We start from the raw sequence: 14,346 nt of genomic DNA on the forward strand, positions 1-14,346 counted from the left end.
GCGTGGTACCAACCCTTGTGAAAACATCTAGGCTGGGCGCTAGTTACCTTTCAAAAAACAGGTGATTTTGTAGTCATTCCTTAAATTCCTTTCACTAGAAAATTACTATAATTGTAGTAATTTCCTTTTAAGATGTGTGTTACATCTGATTAGCAACAATGTTTGCAGGGGCTCGGTTCCAGTTGCGATGGCACCGTCCTTATAAAGAGCCACTGAAATGTGGGCCGTGCTTCTCCACCAGAGCTCCTGTGGCTTCACAGCTTCAGCCAAAGCTGGAGGTGAATCACCAGGCCAGCTTCTGACTAAATTCAATTGCTCCCATAATAACACTGGGGTACTGGAGTCAAAGTGGGGGGATAATTTTCAGCTGGCTGCAGAGGAGCTGTAGATGACTTGGGAGCAAGTCAGGGGCTGTGGTAAATGCACCGTGTCCTCAGCCAGCAGAAAGGTTGTGTGATGCCGTGCGAGGTGCAGTCCCAACATTCGGTGATGCAGGGGATGTGGCCCAGGAGCTTCCCATGAGAGTGGCAACTCAGCCTGACCGGGGGTCCTCCAATAGCCTCCCCAAAGCCACAGATTAAGACACTGGAGGACATCAAGGCACTCATCAGGAGAGCATCTAGGTAAAAATGAATGGTCTAAAAACCAACACTGAATCCTTCTGAAAATGGCAGGTGAAACAGCTTTCTCCAGGCTTAGGAGCCTATCCTTTCATTTGTTCAGTATGACTTCCCCTTGCAGTCGATTCTTAGGACACAGTTCCCAGTACCTCCTGGAGTATCTGTGTTAGCCACAGCATAGGGAAACGGGGCAATAAGTATTAGACCACCTGCCCAGGACAGCCCCATTGGTGCCTGAATATGGAGAACATCCAGCTGTTTGTCTGAATATGGAGAACACCCTGGCAGGTTTTGCAGCTTAAAAACACTGCTAAGAGGGATATTTTGAGGTCTCACATTTGAGACCAGCAATGTGCCCTTGTCATGAAGAGGCCAATGGGATCCTGGGCTGCAAAGGGAAGAGTGTGGCCAGTAGGTAAAGGGAGGTCACTCTCCCCCTCTGCTCTGCACTGGTGAGGCCACAACTGGAATCCTGCGTCCAGTTCTGGGCTCCCCAGTTCAAGAGAGACAGGGAACTGCTGGAGAGAGTCCAGTGAAGGGCAACAGAGACGATTGAAGGATTGGAGCATCTACCTTCTGAGGAAAGGCTGAGAGAGCTGGGGCTCTTTAGTCTGGAGAAGAGAAGGCTGAGGGTAGACCTTCTTAATGCTGACAAGTCTCTAAAGGGTGGGTGGAGAGAAGATGGAGCCGGACTCTTTTCAGTGGTTCCCAGTGAGAGAACGAGGGGCAATGAGCACAAGCTGGACCATGGGAAGTTCCATTCAAATCTGAAGAATAACTTTTTTGGGGTGAGGGTGGCAGAGCCCTGGCACAGGCTGCCCAGGGAGGGTGTGGAGTCCCCTTCTCTGGAGATCTTCAAGCCCTGCCTGAGGGACATGCTCTGGGCAACCCTGCTTTGGCAGGGGAGTTGGACTGGATGATGTCTAGAGGTCCTTCCAACTCTGACAATTCCCTGATTCCATGATTTAGTGTCCAATCTGCATCTTTCAGATCCATCACAGATCACATCTGTGGACCTGGAGGTAATTTTTCCTGAAAGCCCAGGACTGTCAGGAAACTCAAGTCTATATCTAGCTTCATTTAAATGAATGAAGTTGTTCTCACTGACTTCTGAGAAAGCTGGATAAATGGTCCAGGGTACAAGCCCATCCATGTTCTCACTGGCTTTTGTATCTGCACACACATTCCTAAGAAAGAAAAAGATGCAGTCGTCATTTTATTCACAGGCCACAATAAAATGCAATTTGCTTACCTGTAGCTCTGCTGGTGATTGCACACTAAGCGGGGCTTAAAGCATTTTAGGACTCACAGAGTAATAAAAATAAGTAATTAAATATATTTGTAATATAGCTAGAAAATATATGAGCAGTCTCAGCCTGATGTAATTGGAAGTGGATTTAGCAAACTCAGGCTCAGAACTGTGACCTTATTTTGTAGATGCTTTTAGCTATTTGTGTTGTTAAGTGAATTTCCAAAAACTCTGCCATCAGATTTCCTATATTTTAGAAGATTTAGGATGTTAGTTTGATTTTTCCTCTGGCTGCATTAGCAGTTGAGAACAGCCTGATTGTGTGAGTTAGAAGGTGTAGAAGTCACTTCTAGACTCCTCAGATTTTCATGATGGCAAATGGAGCAATAATAAAATCCCATTTGGGGCTTTCTCATGTTCTCCGTTATATCCTTCTCTCTTTGGTTAATTTTAACTTTGATAATTCTGTTTCGTGGGTAATTTGCTTTGGTCTTTGCCTGTGATTGAGTTATTTTGAAAAGTTAGAGTAAAATGAAAATTCTTAGGAAAAAATGATGATGAAATAGCTGCAGCCTGATTATCTCTTTTCTCAGCTGATCAATGCCAATGTAGGTGATTTTTAGTTGATGGCATTTGTCCTCGCTGCCAGCTTTGGTGTTCAGGTTTACAGGGAATGGGGGGTTGCTTGCCTTTAGTGAGGTCATCTAGATGAAAAAGTCACAAAGACTTCTCTAGATTTTAAAACTGCTGGAAACTTTGTTTAGTGAGATTTGGTGTGGAAACTCAATTTTCCTGTTACCCTTCCTATCAAAAATAGCTACTTAGGACTGAAGTGTCCCCAGACAAACACCTACAGAGCATGGCATGGGTGAGGTCGAACCATATGATTGATGCTGCCACTCTGGTATGATGCCTGACAGTTCATTTGGAGAAGTTGTATCTCTTGATCCTGGGAGTTTTCAGCAAAAAGCAGGTTTCTGGAAGTCTTATCCGTTCTTCGGTGAGCACAGACACTTCTGCTTTCAGGAAAAGCTTGCTTTTCTGTGACTTTCCTGATAAGGCTGCTCCTGGGGCACAGCAGCTCCATCAGCTCTTATCACAGCACCTGCCGGCAGGTAGACCTGGTGTCAATAGTGTTTGTGGTCAATCCTCCTTGCCCAGGATTTTCTACCAGTTTGATTTTAACTGTCAAATCCCAGCCCAGTCTGCTTCCTCTTATCGCCTGAGTTCCCCCAGGACTTCCTTGCCTACTGGGCTTGAGCAACCTGTGGCTTTCAGGCTGTTTCACAATTATAGATATGCAGCTCAAGGATTATCTTGTTACTCTGGAAGGCTTTTGCTTGTGTGTGCTTGCAGACAAGTATTCCAGCTTGTATTAAATAATGATCATCTTTAAGCTGGCTGGTACTTTATGCCGTTATTTGCAGGATGAAAGTCTTCAGCACTGTTTATGAGTGAAATTTGTACTTCTAGTCAAATTCCTGCCAGGGCCCAACCAGTTCTGTGGGGTCTCAAAAAAAAAAACCAAAAATGGAATAAAATTTACTGTCATCTCCTCCTCCCTCTAGATCCTTCACTCATTCTGTACTATTTCGGGCTGCTAAATGCCAGCAAAATTTGGCATGTGTTGGTACCTGTTCTCATCTGTGACTCCGGGGGCTGCCAGATAGGAGTCAGAGTAGCATTTTGGCACAGATTTTAAACACCAGCATTTCAGAGGCTGCAGCAAAATATATAAGATAGAAACTAGGTAAAAGAAAAAGACTTCTTCCTTAAACTTAGAAACACTTTGTGCATTTCAGTGGTGGTCACTGTAAATTTAGATTAAAGTACTCTCCTGAAAAAACATCACTTGCTTTTACAGTTTCTTTTTCCCAGTAAGTTGATTTATGTGACTTTCCTGGCAATTTAATTCTGCCTGCCCTCTGTATGGAAGGACAATTTTAAGGTGAAGAACCACTAGTTCACAGTTTACAGGAAAAGTGTACCATATATAAAGAACTGTTTGGCCCTCGTGAGACAGAAATGCTATTATTCTTTTGGTCTTGATGCTTGGAGACGTATTCATTGTCCGTCAGAATCAGAATAAGCCACATCTTGATCTTGGCTAGGATACAGCATAAATAAGAGCACTGTGGGGGCAGCTTCTCATCCAGTTGGGCACTATGCATAGGTGGAGCTGGATGGTGTCGATGGGACTCTTGCTCTGGGCATAGCCTTTATTAACCCCCCAGGATTAGCTTCCAGGTGACACTGGTGGGATGCTTCAAGCAATATGCACTTGCTGAAGTACAGATGCTTTAGTGTTCTGTAATCAGAAACAGAAAGCAAACCTGGGACCCTTCCTCTGAGTTGTGCATTGGTATTCTGCACCCTGCCTGCTGCAAAGAGGTCACGTTCTCGGGAAGGAATGCAGAAAAACAATCTAGGCAGCTGGGCACTCTCTATAACCATTGTGGTGCTGTGGAAAATGATACCCTTTTCACTGTGGATTTTGTTCTCCTGCTGTGTTCCTTTCATAATTGCCAATTAAATAAGTATCTTGGGCTTAATTTATCACTGGTCTAAATTTGTCTGTGTCAGGCAAGGCAAACTGGGTTAGCATTTGGCAATGCAGGTATGTTTTAGAAGAAGCAGACTTATTTAGTTTGGGGAAGAAATATTGATATGTATGTGGTAAGTTGGCTAATTTTGTCCTCTAGCATCATTTCCTGAAAGAGAAGCAACAGGGTTTATAGTTGATTTGATTAAATAATAAATGATACATTCTCCTACTGCAAAGTAGGCAGCATTTTCAGTGTATGAATCTTCTGTGGATATGAATGGAGAAACTCTAAATAGTACATGACCTGGGGTAGTTACTCCTCCCTAGGCATTGCTGCATACCAGAGCCCAGTGTCAGCGGCTTGAACAAGGAACTTGAGGTAGATTAAAGTTTCTTTTGTCTCTCTCCCATTGCTTTATTGCTGAACTTCATAGGAGCTTTCTCCAGACCTTCTCACTTCCAGCTGTGGCCTCAAAGATGTTCTGTACCTGTCCACAGCATACAGAAAAAAGCTCCAGATTTAACAGTTAAGTGTAAACTTTTGTCCTGTCAGCAAAGAAGTCTACCTTATGTGGCCTCATACATGGATTTGATCCTTTTTTTCTTTCCTGGTCATTTAAATTAGCTGTACTAAGCCTAGTTTTAAATTAATGCTGGGGCCAATTTGTAAAACAATATACAAAGTGTTTTCAAAGCTGTATGTTAGCTTTCCCCCGGGCACTGAGTATCTGCAGGGCCACTTCGTACAGCCGGAGGTGAGGCAGCTAAAGTGCCCGTAAGGTTCTGGCCAGAGCTGGTATCAAAAGAATCGTTCAAGGATGAGCTTGGACCTTGCTGTTGAAATTACTGCAAATTCCTCTCTAGGTGCCCAGGAGAACATTATTAAACCTCTGTCTCGTGACTCCTTCGCATACCGGTAGGTTTGCCAGAAGTCAGCCAGCAAGCTGTAAAGCCCGTATGGCCAGGCAGATGGATTCTGTGCGTCATCAGGTCCCTTTAGAAGTAAAGGCACAACATTAAGGTGACACTGTCTTTGTGTGTTTAAACAGCTGACAACTGAAGCAAGACATGTCTTGTTATGTTTGGTAGCTGCTATTTTGCATTTCTGCACAGAGCTGGGAGATGCACGGTGTTGGAGAAGATGCAGCTGGATGGAGATGGCAAAAGATACTGCTGGGTCTACCATTAATTCCACCCCTGGGTCTTTGCCTGTCTATTATATGTTCCTTAATGAGCACCCTGCATCACTCGAACATAGGATAGACAAAATACTCCATAATTTATTAAATGTAATTCAGTTTTAGGATGAAGCTTGCAGGCTTTCCTCTTTAGGCTTGAGTCATGCTTTGGATTAATAGCCCAATTATTTGCTAACAGCCAGAACATCCATACCCAGGAGCAATGCAGCTTCACCTGCCGCTGGTGCTGCCAGTCCCACCCTGTACCCAGTGAGCACTGCATTGGTTGAGGGCGGGTTCTGCAGAAGCACTTGGAGATGCTTTTTGGTCTGAATATAATTCTTGATTGTCAGTTGTTGTGCCCCTTGTTTTGCCTGTTCCCTAACAGTGGCTGTTTTGTTCTTTGCAGATGATGGGAAGCTCTCCCTGGAGGAGTTCCAGGCCTTTTTCTCTGATGGGACGCTCAACGAAGAAGAACTTGAGAAGCTCTTTCATACCATTGACTCTGACAACACCAAGTAAGTTTCCTGTGCTGACACTCCCCAGTTTCACAGAGCCTTTGGATCGTTGCATTAATGTGCAGCGGCATGCTGGTGCGGAGAGCTAAGCATTGTGGAGGCTGCAGGAGTGCAACTCACTTTGTAAAACTTTGCAAAATCTCCATTTCTGCTTGGTTTGTGTCTCACCATGGTGGCTACTATGATTCCTTTTGTCTTGGTGGCTTTTTTGAGGCCATTTTCTTTAGTGCAACCTGATCTTTATGGCATCTGACTCATGAGGGTATTTTAAATGGCTCTTCAGCTTTTCTACTTTATCTAAAAGTTTCGCTGTGCTATATAAAAGGTGACTGTGTGAATCTCTGTATGCGTTGTCCTATCCAGCTATTTCACACACAAAAAACTGGAATAATTTGCGGTCTTGTCTCTTTGTGATCTCTCTCTATCCCCTGCACTTGGATCATGCCTGCTTTGCCTCCCCTCCAAAATATCCCCGGGTGCAGTGGTCGTTCTAGCAGTGGGTAGAGGTGGAATTCAGCTGCATGGAGGCCAGCCCAAGCCCTGCAGCAGCTGTTGATGATGCTTTGCCTCTGTTCTCACCCCAGCAACCTGATGTGGCTGTACTTCTGTCTGTACAAAGCCTGGGCAAGGAGCAAGGGGACAGATCATAGAATCATTATGGTTAGAAGAGACTTTAATATCATAAAGTCCAACCATTAACCCAGCACTGCCAAGTCCACCACTGAACCATGTCCCTCAGCACCATGTCTGACTGGCTTTAAAATACCTCCAGGGATGGTGGGTGCACCACTTCCCTAGGCAGCCTATTCCAATGCTTGAGAAGCCTTTTGGTGAAGAAATTTTTTGTAATATCCATCCTCCCCTGGTGCAACTTGAGGCCATTTCCTCTTCTCCCATCGCCTGTTCCTTGAGAGAAGAGACCGACCCCTCCCAGCTACTCCCTCCTTTCAGGGAGTTGGAGACAGCGAGGTCTCCCCTGAGCCCCCTTTTCTCCAGGCTGAACAACCCCAGCTCCCTCAGCCTCTCCTCACAAGACTTGTGCTCCAGACCCCTCACCAGCTCCATTGCCCTTCTCTGGACCCGCTCCAGCAATACGAGCATCACAGCTGCAATAGCAGTGGGGGAAAAGGATGGCAGAGGAGGCTCTAGGCATGATTTTGTTTGATGTTACATCAAAGTTGAAACTAAATGTGCCACCTGACCACAGTTGCTGAGAATCAAGCTTTTGCAAGCTGTGTCCAGCTATCAAATTAAGGTGACAAACTCATTAGCTGCGCCTCGGCCTCCATTTGCTGTCTCTCCCTCAGTGCCTCCTCTGACTGCCTTTGCCTTCGGTGGGGTCTGAGGTGTCTGTGAGCCCCCTAAGTCTCTGGCACTGGGGGCGTTTGGGATCGACATGAAGCCATGTGGTCTGCAAGGCTCCAGTGGGAGCCTCTCTGCCTGCAGCTGGTGACAGCACGGGGCACTGGCTCAAAGGGCACAGCCCTAAGGTGGGGTTTTCTCTTTCCAAGAGGAACCCCTCTTCAAAAGCCTGAGTGGCTTAGGCTGTTTAGAAATATAAAAGAAAGCCAGCTTTGAGTCATATTCTAGTGTGATTCTTACATCTCTAGAGAGAAAAAATCTGTCCAAAAAGCAGATGAAAAGAGACTCCAATTTCAAATGAGAAGTCTTGCAGTAAGTGCCTGAAAAAAAATGGGCTGGTTAATTATAAAGCTTTCTGGGAGCAGATAGAGTCTTGCCCATGTGAGAGGTGCATGCTTTGCCACCCATCCAAAATATCCCCTGGAAAGAGTAACTGTTCTAGAGTCTGCTGTATCAAAGCAGAATATTTATAAAGCTCATCAACCTGGTACAGGGGCTGCTGCTGAAGATGGTTCTGAAAGCAAAATAAATGTGAGGTTTCTCAAAATCCCATCTTTCCAATGTGTGCATTTCCCAAAGTTTATTCTAAGGTCAGAAATGCCAAAGACCAGCTTGGAATATACTATTTGCTGAATAATTAATCAACGGAACTTAAGTGATCTTGTTACTAAAATTAGCTGAGAGTGATCCATCCTTTTCAATGGTTCCTTTTCAATGGACACTAGATGCTGCCTTATGCGTTGTGGGTCTATTTATCGAACTCCAGGTGATGCTGCTGGGTAGGCTCTCTATGGACTCTGGGACTCAGGTGCTTACCTGTCTCTCTTATGAAATAATTTATAGCATTGCCTGAGCTTATCGAAGTTCATCTGGCCTTTGAAAGGATGCAGACAGCTGGTATTTAAATCAAGATATACGTATATGGGGGGTTAGAGTGTGGGTGTTTCTTCTGACTTTCTTGAAATGTGACTTCTTGAAATTGGATTGAGGTCCATTCACTTGGGGATTGTACAGAGTCTGCAGCTTGCCCCGAGCCTCAATAAGGGATTTCTTCTAAAATGGACAGAGAGAAAATGTGCTACTTCTAAGTGTCATGCAACAGCGCTGCTGGTGAGCAGGGTCTTGCTGAGCAGCTCCTGAGTGTGGCAAGAGTTGTCACAATTCAGTAGCATTTTTCTTCTGCCAAGATGGCTTGATTCAGTCATCAACACCCGTTAGGGACCGATACTTGCACAGAGCACTGTAGCATCTGTCTTTCTTGGCTGGAAGGAGAAGCAATGAGTTGGTCACCCTTCCAAGTTAAATCTTTGTATGAAATTGGCACTTGCTTATTGATTTGGAAAGCGTAGACACCTACAGCAAATTTATCAAGTTGGGGGAAGAAAATATTCCTCATTTTTTATCTGCAAGAGTGCTGTGGGTTTCCAGAAAACCTGTTTCAGAGACAAGCTTCCTTCTGCAGAAGTGCTTTTCACTATGAAACGAGTAGTTTGTTGACTGCAGTCTTGCAACTAGTACAGCCCTTCAAATTGTGTGTGCACTCTTCACCTTGCCCTGTCTTCTCTTCTCCACACAGGAAATTGGCAGGTCTGTAGGTAAATCGGGCAGGAAGGATGCTGCCTCCAGCCTCTGGCATGCCCAAGAATTAGGGTTGTAGTTCCAAGTGCTGCTGCTATCGGGCAAGAAGAGTGGAGTGGAGCCTTCAGTTTTCTATTTTACAGGAGGAAAAGGAACAATATTAACTTTGTCTTTCCAAAAGGCTGTTTAAATAACAATCATGTGCCATTTGATAGAAGTTTGCTTATTTTTAAAGCCGTTTTTTGATACTCCCTTTTATCTCTGGTTTTCTCATATTGCTCATGATGTTTGTTTAGCGTGCAAAACAGTTTGCTATTGAAATTACATTACAGCTAGAGTAGAAAATGAAGAAAATTATGTTCCTGCTGATTATTAGTAATTGCTGTTACCAGCCAAATTGCAAAATGTTGGTTCGATTTCCTGGAGTATTTTTAGGAGCAGGGAACTGCCTTACTGGAGTAGACAAAATGAATGTCTGTATCAGTTTCTCGACTTGCTTTAGTTGGGAAGACAGTGGAAAGGAGAAAAATCGGGCAGAAGAGTGGAAAGATGAGGTTGGCTAATGATGAAGGAATCACTGCGTGGAGTGTCAGTCGCGGTGTGCTGCGGCTGGGAGGTGGGTTTCTGTCTTGGGAATCACACTCTACAAAACACCTTGTTGCCCGCAGGGTGTGGTTAGGAGGATGTTGAACTGAACTGAGATACCCCAAATAGGCCAGGGGCATAAGCAAGGTTCGTTCTTTCTTCTTGGCTGCCTGGAAAGTGTCTCCAGGAAGTTAATGATGTGGAATGGTGGGCGTGGGCTCCAAACACCTGTTTTATTATCTGGTATCTCTATAAGAGAACTTGCCATCCGTGGCAGGGTACAAGGACATGTTGCAAGACCCATCATCACTGGTTATTTCATCTGGCAGCAGGAACATGCAAAATGTGTCACATATTTAAATCCCCCCCTTTTTTGGCAAAATTATATTTGTAAACCTGCTGTTGCTTAAAAACAATGATCAAGTGGTGTTCTTCTCTCTGTTGCTCACACTGGCTGCCCTTCTTCCCTCCCAGCTGAGGCGGGAGGCAAAAGCAAGATGTTGCTAGGTAGTTTTTCATTATTGGTTTTAGCTGCTATTTCAGGAGGTTTCAGTAGTGCTTTATGGGGAGCTGATTGAAGATTAATGGGGAGGTAATGATATGTTACTATTAATATCAGTGCTACTGGAATTGCACAAATTATGTGTATGATATGTAGACACACATATTTAAAAATACATATATATGGTTTAGTGGCAGAACAGGGCTTTAGAAAACATTAGATTGACGTTCACCTGGGAATTCCTGTTATATTTGCAGTATGATCTACAACTTTTCTACCTTTTCTAATGACATGTATCAATTTTAAAAGGAAAAAGTTGTTGCAAATGGAAAGCCAAACCAGTTTTAGGATCATGGATGGTCAGATGAAAACCTTTCACCCTGCTACTCTGATACTGGGTGAAACTTCCTTTGCCTGACCCACAGTTCCCATCTTGCTCTCGCTCCCTGGACCAGCGTTGACACCCACTCTGCATCCCCTCAGAAGGAAGGAGCCCCTCTCAGTCCTTTTGAAATCAGGGAGAGGTCAGGAGTGGCTGTTGGCCAAACTAATTTAGTCCTGGCAGAGTATTTTAAAAGTTCCTTTTCTATCTTGTACGTTTTTCATAGCTGCAAAGGACAATCCTTCAGGGAGAGATCTGCTCACTGGAGCAGGACTTCTCTCCAATGAGCTGTACAGGTCCATTCACAAGGAGCCAAGAACATGGCATTAGCATTCTGCTGCTCTGTCATTTGTTATCTCTTTGCTAGGCTTAAAGCTCTTCTTTTAATTGCTTTATCCCCTCCTCCCCCCAAATGAGCTCTTCTCTCCAGTGGCAAACACTAGAAAAGGTTGGAGTGTGCATGTAGGATAATTAGCAGAAGCGGTGTCTCTTCTTAGAACGCCTTCACAGCTTCCCCAGACTGTCACTTTTGCTGGAGGATTGTGACGAATGGAAAACTGAAGACGACCAGGTTTTTCAGCAGCATGTTGCCTCCCGCCCTTCGTGGAGGTTACACAGGGCTGTGCTGGGATGGGGAATGGATGGGAAAATGTCAGCCTTTGGATACTGAATATCCTCCTCCTTGGAAACAAGGAGCCACGTTCCTCCCCTGACCAGATACCATGGGGAGCTGTATTATAAATTGGAGTAGTTTGGGGTTGCTTTGGGGTGCAGGGCTGTGGGGTACAGGGAGGGCAGCTACCAGCCCAAGTGCTGTGTTGAGCCCCGGAGCTAACGGAGACATGGCTGTGCAGGGCCACCTCAGAAGCAGGTAACAATGCTGATGAGCTTCTCTACCTGTGCTAATTAGTCCTGCTGAGAAGCGGGAAACCCAGAGAGCACTGTGCTGGCCCAGCCATGCTGCTTCCACTGATGGATTCAGCTCCAGGGTTTCGAGAGCCCTGAGATGCTGGTGTGGACAGGGTGGGAGCTTTGGGGGGGCTTTCCCAGGCAGATTGGGTGTACCTGGACCTGTGCAAGGTGCTTAAACAGCCACAATCCAAGGCAGAGCTGTTGTTGGTGGGGGCGACCTGCTGCCTGACAAAGCTGATGAGATGGGTCTGTCCCTGGGCTGGCACAGTGGGACAGCTGCTCCTCAGGGCCCCGCTGTGAGCGCCACTTACTTAAGGTTGATGGAAGCAGAGCAAATGAGGGACAAGTTAATTGTGCAGGACAAGCTGTTAAGATTGTGTCAGCATTAATGAGAAATACAAGCAGGGGCAAGCTGCCTCCTGCAGTTCTGAGTTGCTGGTTGTGGTGTGTGTTTTGTGCTGGAGGCATGTGGAGCATCAGTGCTAGGAGAGGGAGGGAGCATGGCAGCATGTGTTCCTCCTGCCTGGCCTCCCCAGGCCCCTTCCTCCTCTAATTCAGTTAGGAAACATCCCCCAGCTCTTCTCCGATTTCTCTGCAAACATCATCGGGGAATTTGCAGAGCCAGAAACTCTCAAAATTGGGCTGATTCCTGTACAGATTAATTTTGTTTCTCCGTTACTTGATTGCAGTGACACCCAGAGAGTAAAATCTGCTTACATTAGACCCTGTGCAAACACATAAGACTCAGTGCCTGTGGCTATGCAGCTTGATGCTCTACAATGGTGATCAGCATCCAAAGAGTGGGAGGAGATGCTGGCAAGGTGCTGCTGGTGTAGCTGGGGATCCAGACTGATGCTGTTCTCCATGAGAGGAGCCAAAGGAAGATGTCTTGGTAGCAGCCCTGCAGCTCCCTGGTTCAGTGGTACTCTGAGCCCTGAAAACTCCTGACGTTTGTCTAAGAGCAATGTGGCATTCTGGTGGGGTCAGTGGCCAAGGAGTTCGAAGTCTGTTCCCAAGCAAACAGCAAGCAGTGAACAGCTTGCAAGGAAGCCTGATGTGCGCAGGCTGAAGCTGCACCTTGTGCTCCAGCTGGTAACCTGGGCAGAAACATCATCACAAGTGAACATGGGGTTTCTCAACACCCTCTTTCCAGCACAGAACCTGCTCCAGACCTGGACACCTTCAGTACCTTCACCTGCTGTCCTTCTGCTCCAGTGATTATTTTCCTCTGGTGGAAAAGGTCTGTTGTTACCTCTTTGCTTGGATACCACAGTCCCCCCAGGCATACCCTATGAGGAGCTTTGCCTTCCCACAACCTACATCAGGTCTGGAGTCCTTTGGTGATGGAGGAGACTCCAAAGATGTGAGCATGGAGATTTTAGCAGCGCCCATGCTTTTTTTCTGTAGTCCAGCCCTCTCAAATTTGAAAAGAAAGTACTTCCACTTCTTGGGCAAGGAACAAAAATGATTATGATTATTTTTTTCCTTTCCCCCTCCCCGTCCCTCATCTTGGCTATTTGCAAACCTGATTCAATTGATTGCTGAATTTGTCTGGGAGCCCAAAGACCACACTATGGAGATGGATACATCCGTTGAAACCAACTTAATTTTTGAATATGGAATGTTCTCAATTAGCTCTGAAAAACAAACTACGGATGGTATAATCAGCTGAGATTTTGATTAACTGATTCAAGAGACAGTTCTTGTCTCTTCTGAAAGGGACAAAATGATTGCACAAAAATTATACGTCTGGCTCTTATTTCTGGCTCTTGAGAGTGTGGGCATTTGGTGGATTTTGTTCTTTCTGTTTATGTGGAAGATGGTTTTTGAGTCCTAGCTTATTCTTCTCTGTGCCGACATGTCACTTATGCTATACTCTGACCTACTTTTGTTTTAAGTGAAGAAATACTTGGTGCCAAAGCTGGTGCTCAGCAGCTGAATGCTGATAGAGCTACAGGACATTGCAGGCTCACTGAATAAAAAGGGCTTTTAAAACAAACCACTCGCTGGGAAGGTCATTGGGAGAAACACAAAGCTGGAAAAACTGCACAGAAACTAATTTCACTGAATTTCACTGAATTTCTAGAGTTGGAAGGGACCATAGAGATCATCTAGTCCAACTCCCCTGCTGAAGCAGGATTGCCCAGAGCTAGAGCATGTTACTCAGGACTGCATCCAGGCAGGTTTTGAAAATCTCCAAGGAAGGGGACTCCACAACCTCCCTGGGCAGCCTGTTCCAGGGCTCTGCCACCCTCACCGTGAAGAAGTTTCTCCTCATATTTGAGTGGAACCTCTTATGTTCCAACTTGTGCCCGTTGCCCCTCGTCCTCTCGGTGGGAACCGCTGAAAAGAGTCTGGCTCCCTCCTCCTTCAACCCTCCCTTGAGGTACTTGTAGGCGTTGATAAGGTCTCCCCTCAGCCTTCTCTTCTCCAGACTAAAGAGTCCCAGCTCTCTCAGTCTCTCCTCATAAGGGAGATGCTCCAATCCTTGAATCATCTTTGTAGCCCTACGCTGGACTCTTTCCAGTAGTTCCCTGTCCCTCTTGAACTGGGGAGCCCAGAACTGGACACAGTACTCCAGTTGTGGCCTCACCAGTGCAGAGTAGAGGGGGAGAATGACTTCCCTTGACCTGCTGGCTACACTCTTCCCTATACAACCCAAGATACCATTGGCCTTCCTGGCCACAAGAGCACACTGTTTACTCATTGTCATTTTACTGTCCACCAGGACCCCTAGATCTTTCTCTTCAGTAGTTGCCTCTAGCGGGTCCACCCCTAACCTATACTGGTACCTGACATTTTTCTTCCCCAGGTGCAGGACCCTACACTTTTCCCTGTTGAACCTCATGAGGTTCTTCTTTGCCCAGCCCCCCAGCCTGTCCAAGTCTCGCTGGATGGCAGCACAGCCCTCCGGG

The 14,346-nt window shown here is 45.8% G+C and overlaps 1 protein-coding gene across 1 annotated transcript in view; it reads left to right on the forward strand.

Annotated features, from left to right (window-relative positions):
• NECAB2 (N-terminal EF-hand calcium binding protein 2) overlaps nucleotides 1-14,346 on the forward strand; it is a 92,619-nt gene that overhangs the window by 41,659 nt on the left and 36,614 nt on the right. The window contains exon 3 of the mRNA XM_014942093.1: nucleotides 6,002-6,110. Coding sequence (XP_014797579.1) covers nucleotides 6,002-6,110 — 109 coding nt within the window. The remainder of the gene's footprint in view (nucleotides 1-6,001; nucleotides 6,111-14,346) is intronic.

The sequence above is a fragment of the Calidris pugnax genome, unplaced genomic scaffold (assembly GCF_001431845.1).
Source record: "Calidris pugnax isolate Ruff unplaced genomic scaffold, ASM143184v1 scaffold28, whole genome shotgun sequence".
NCBI classification, from domain to species: Eukaryota; Metazoa; Chordata; class Aves; order Charadriiformes; family Scolopacidae; genus Calidris; species Calidris pugnax.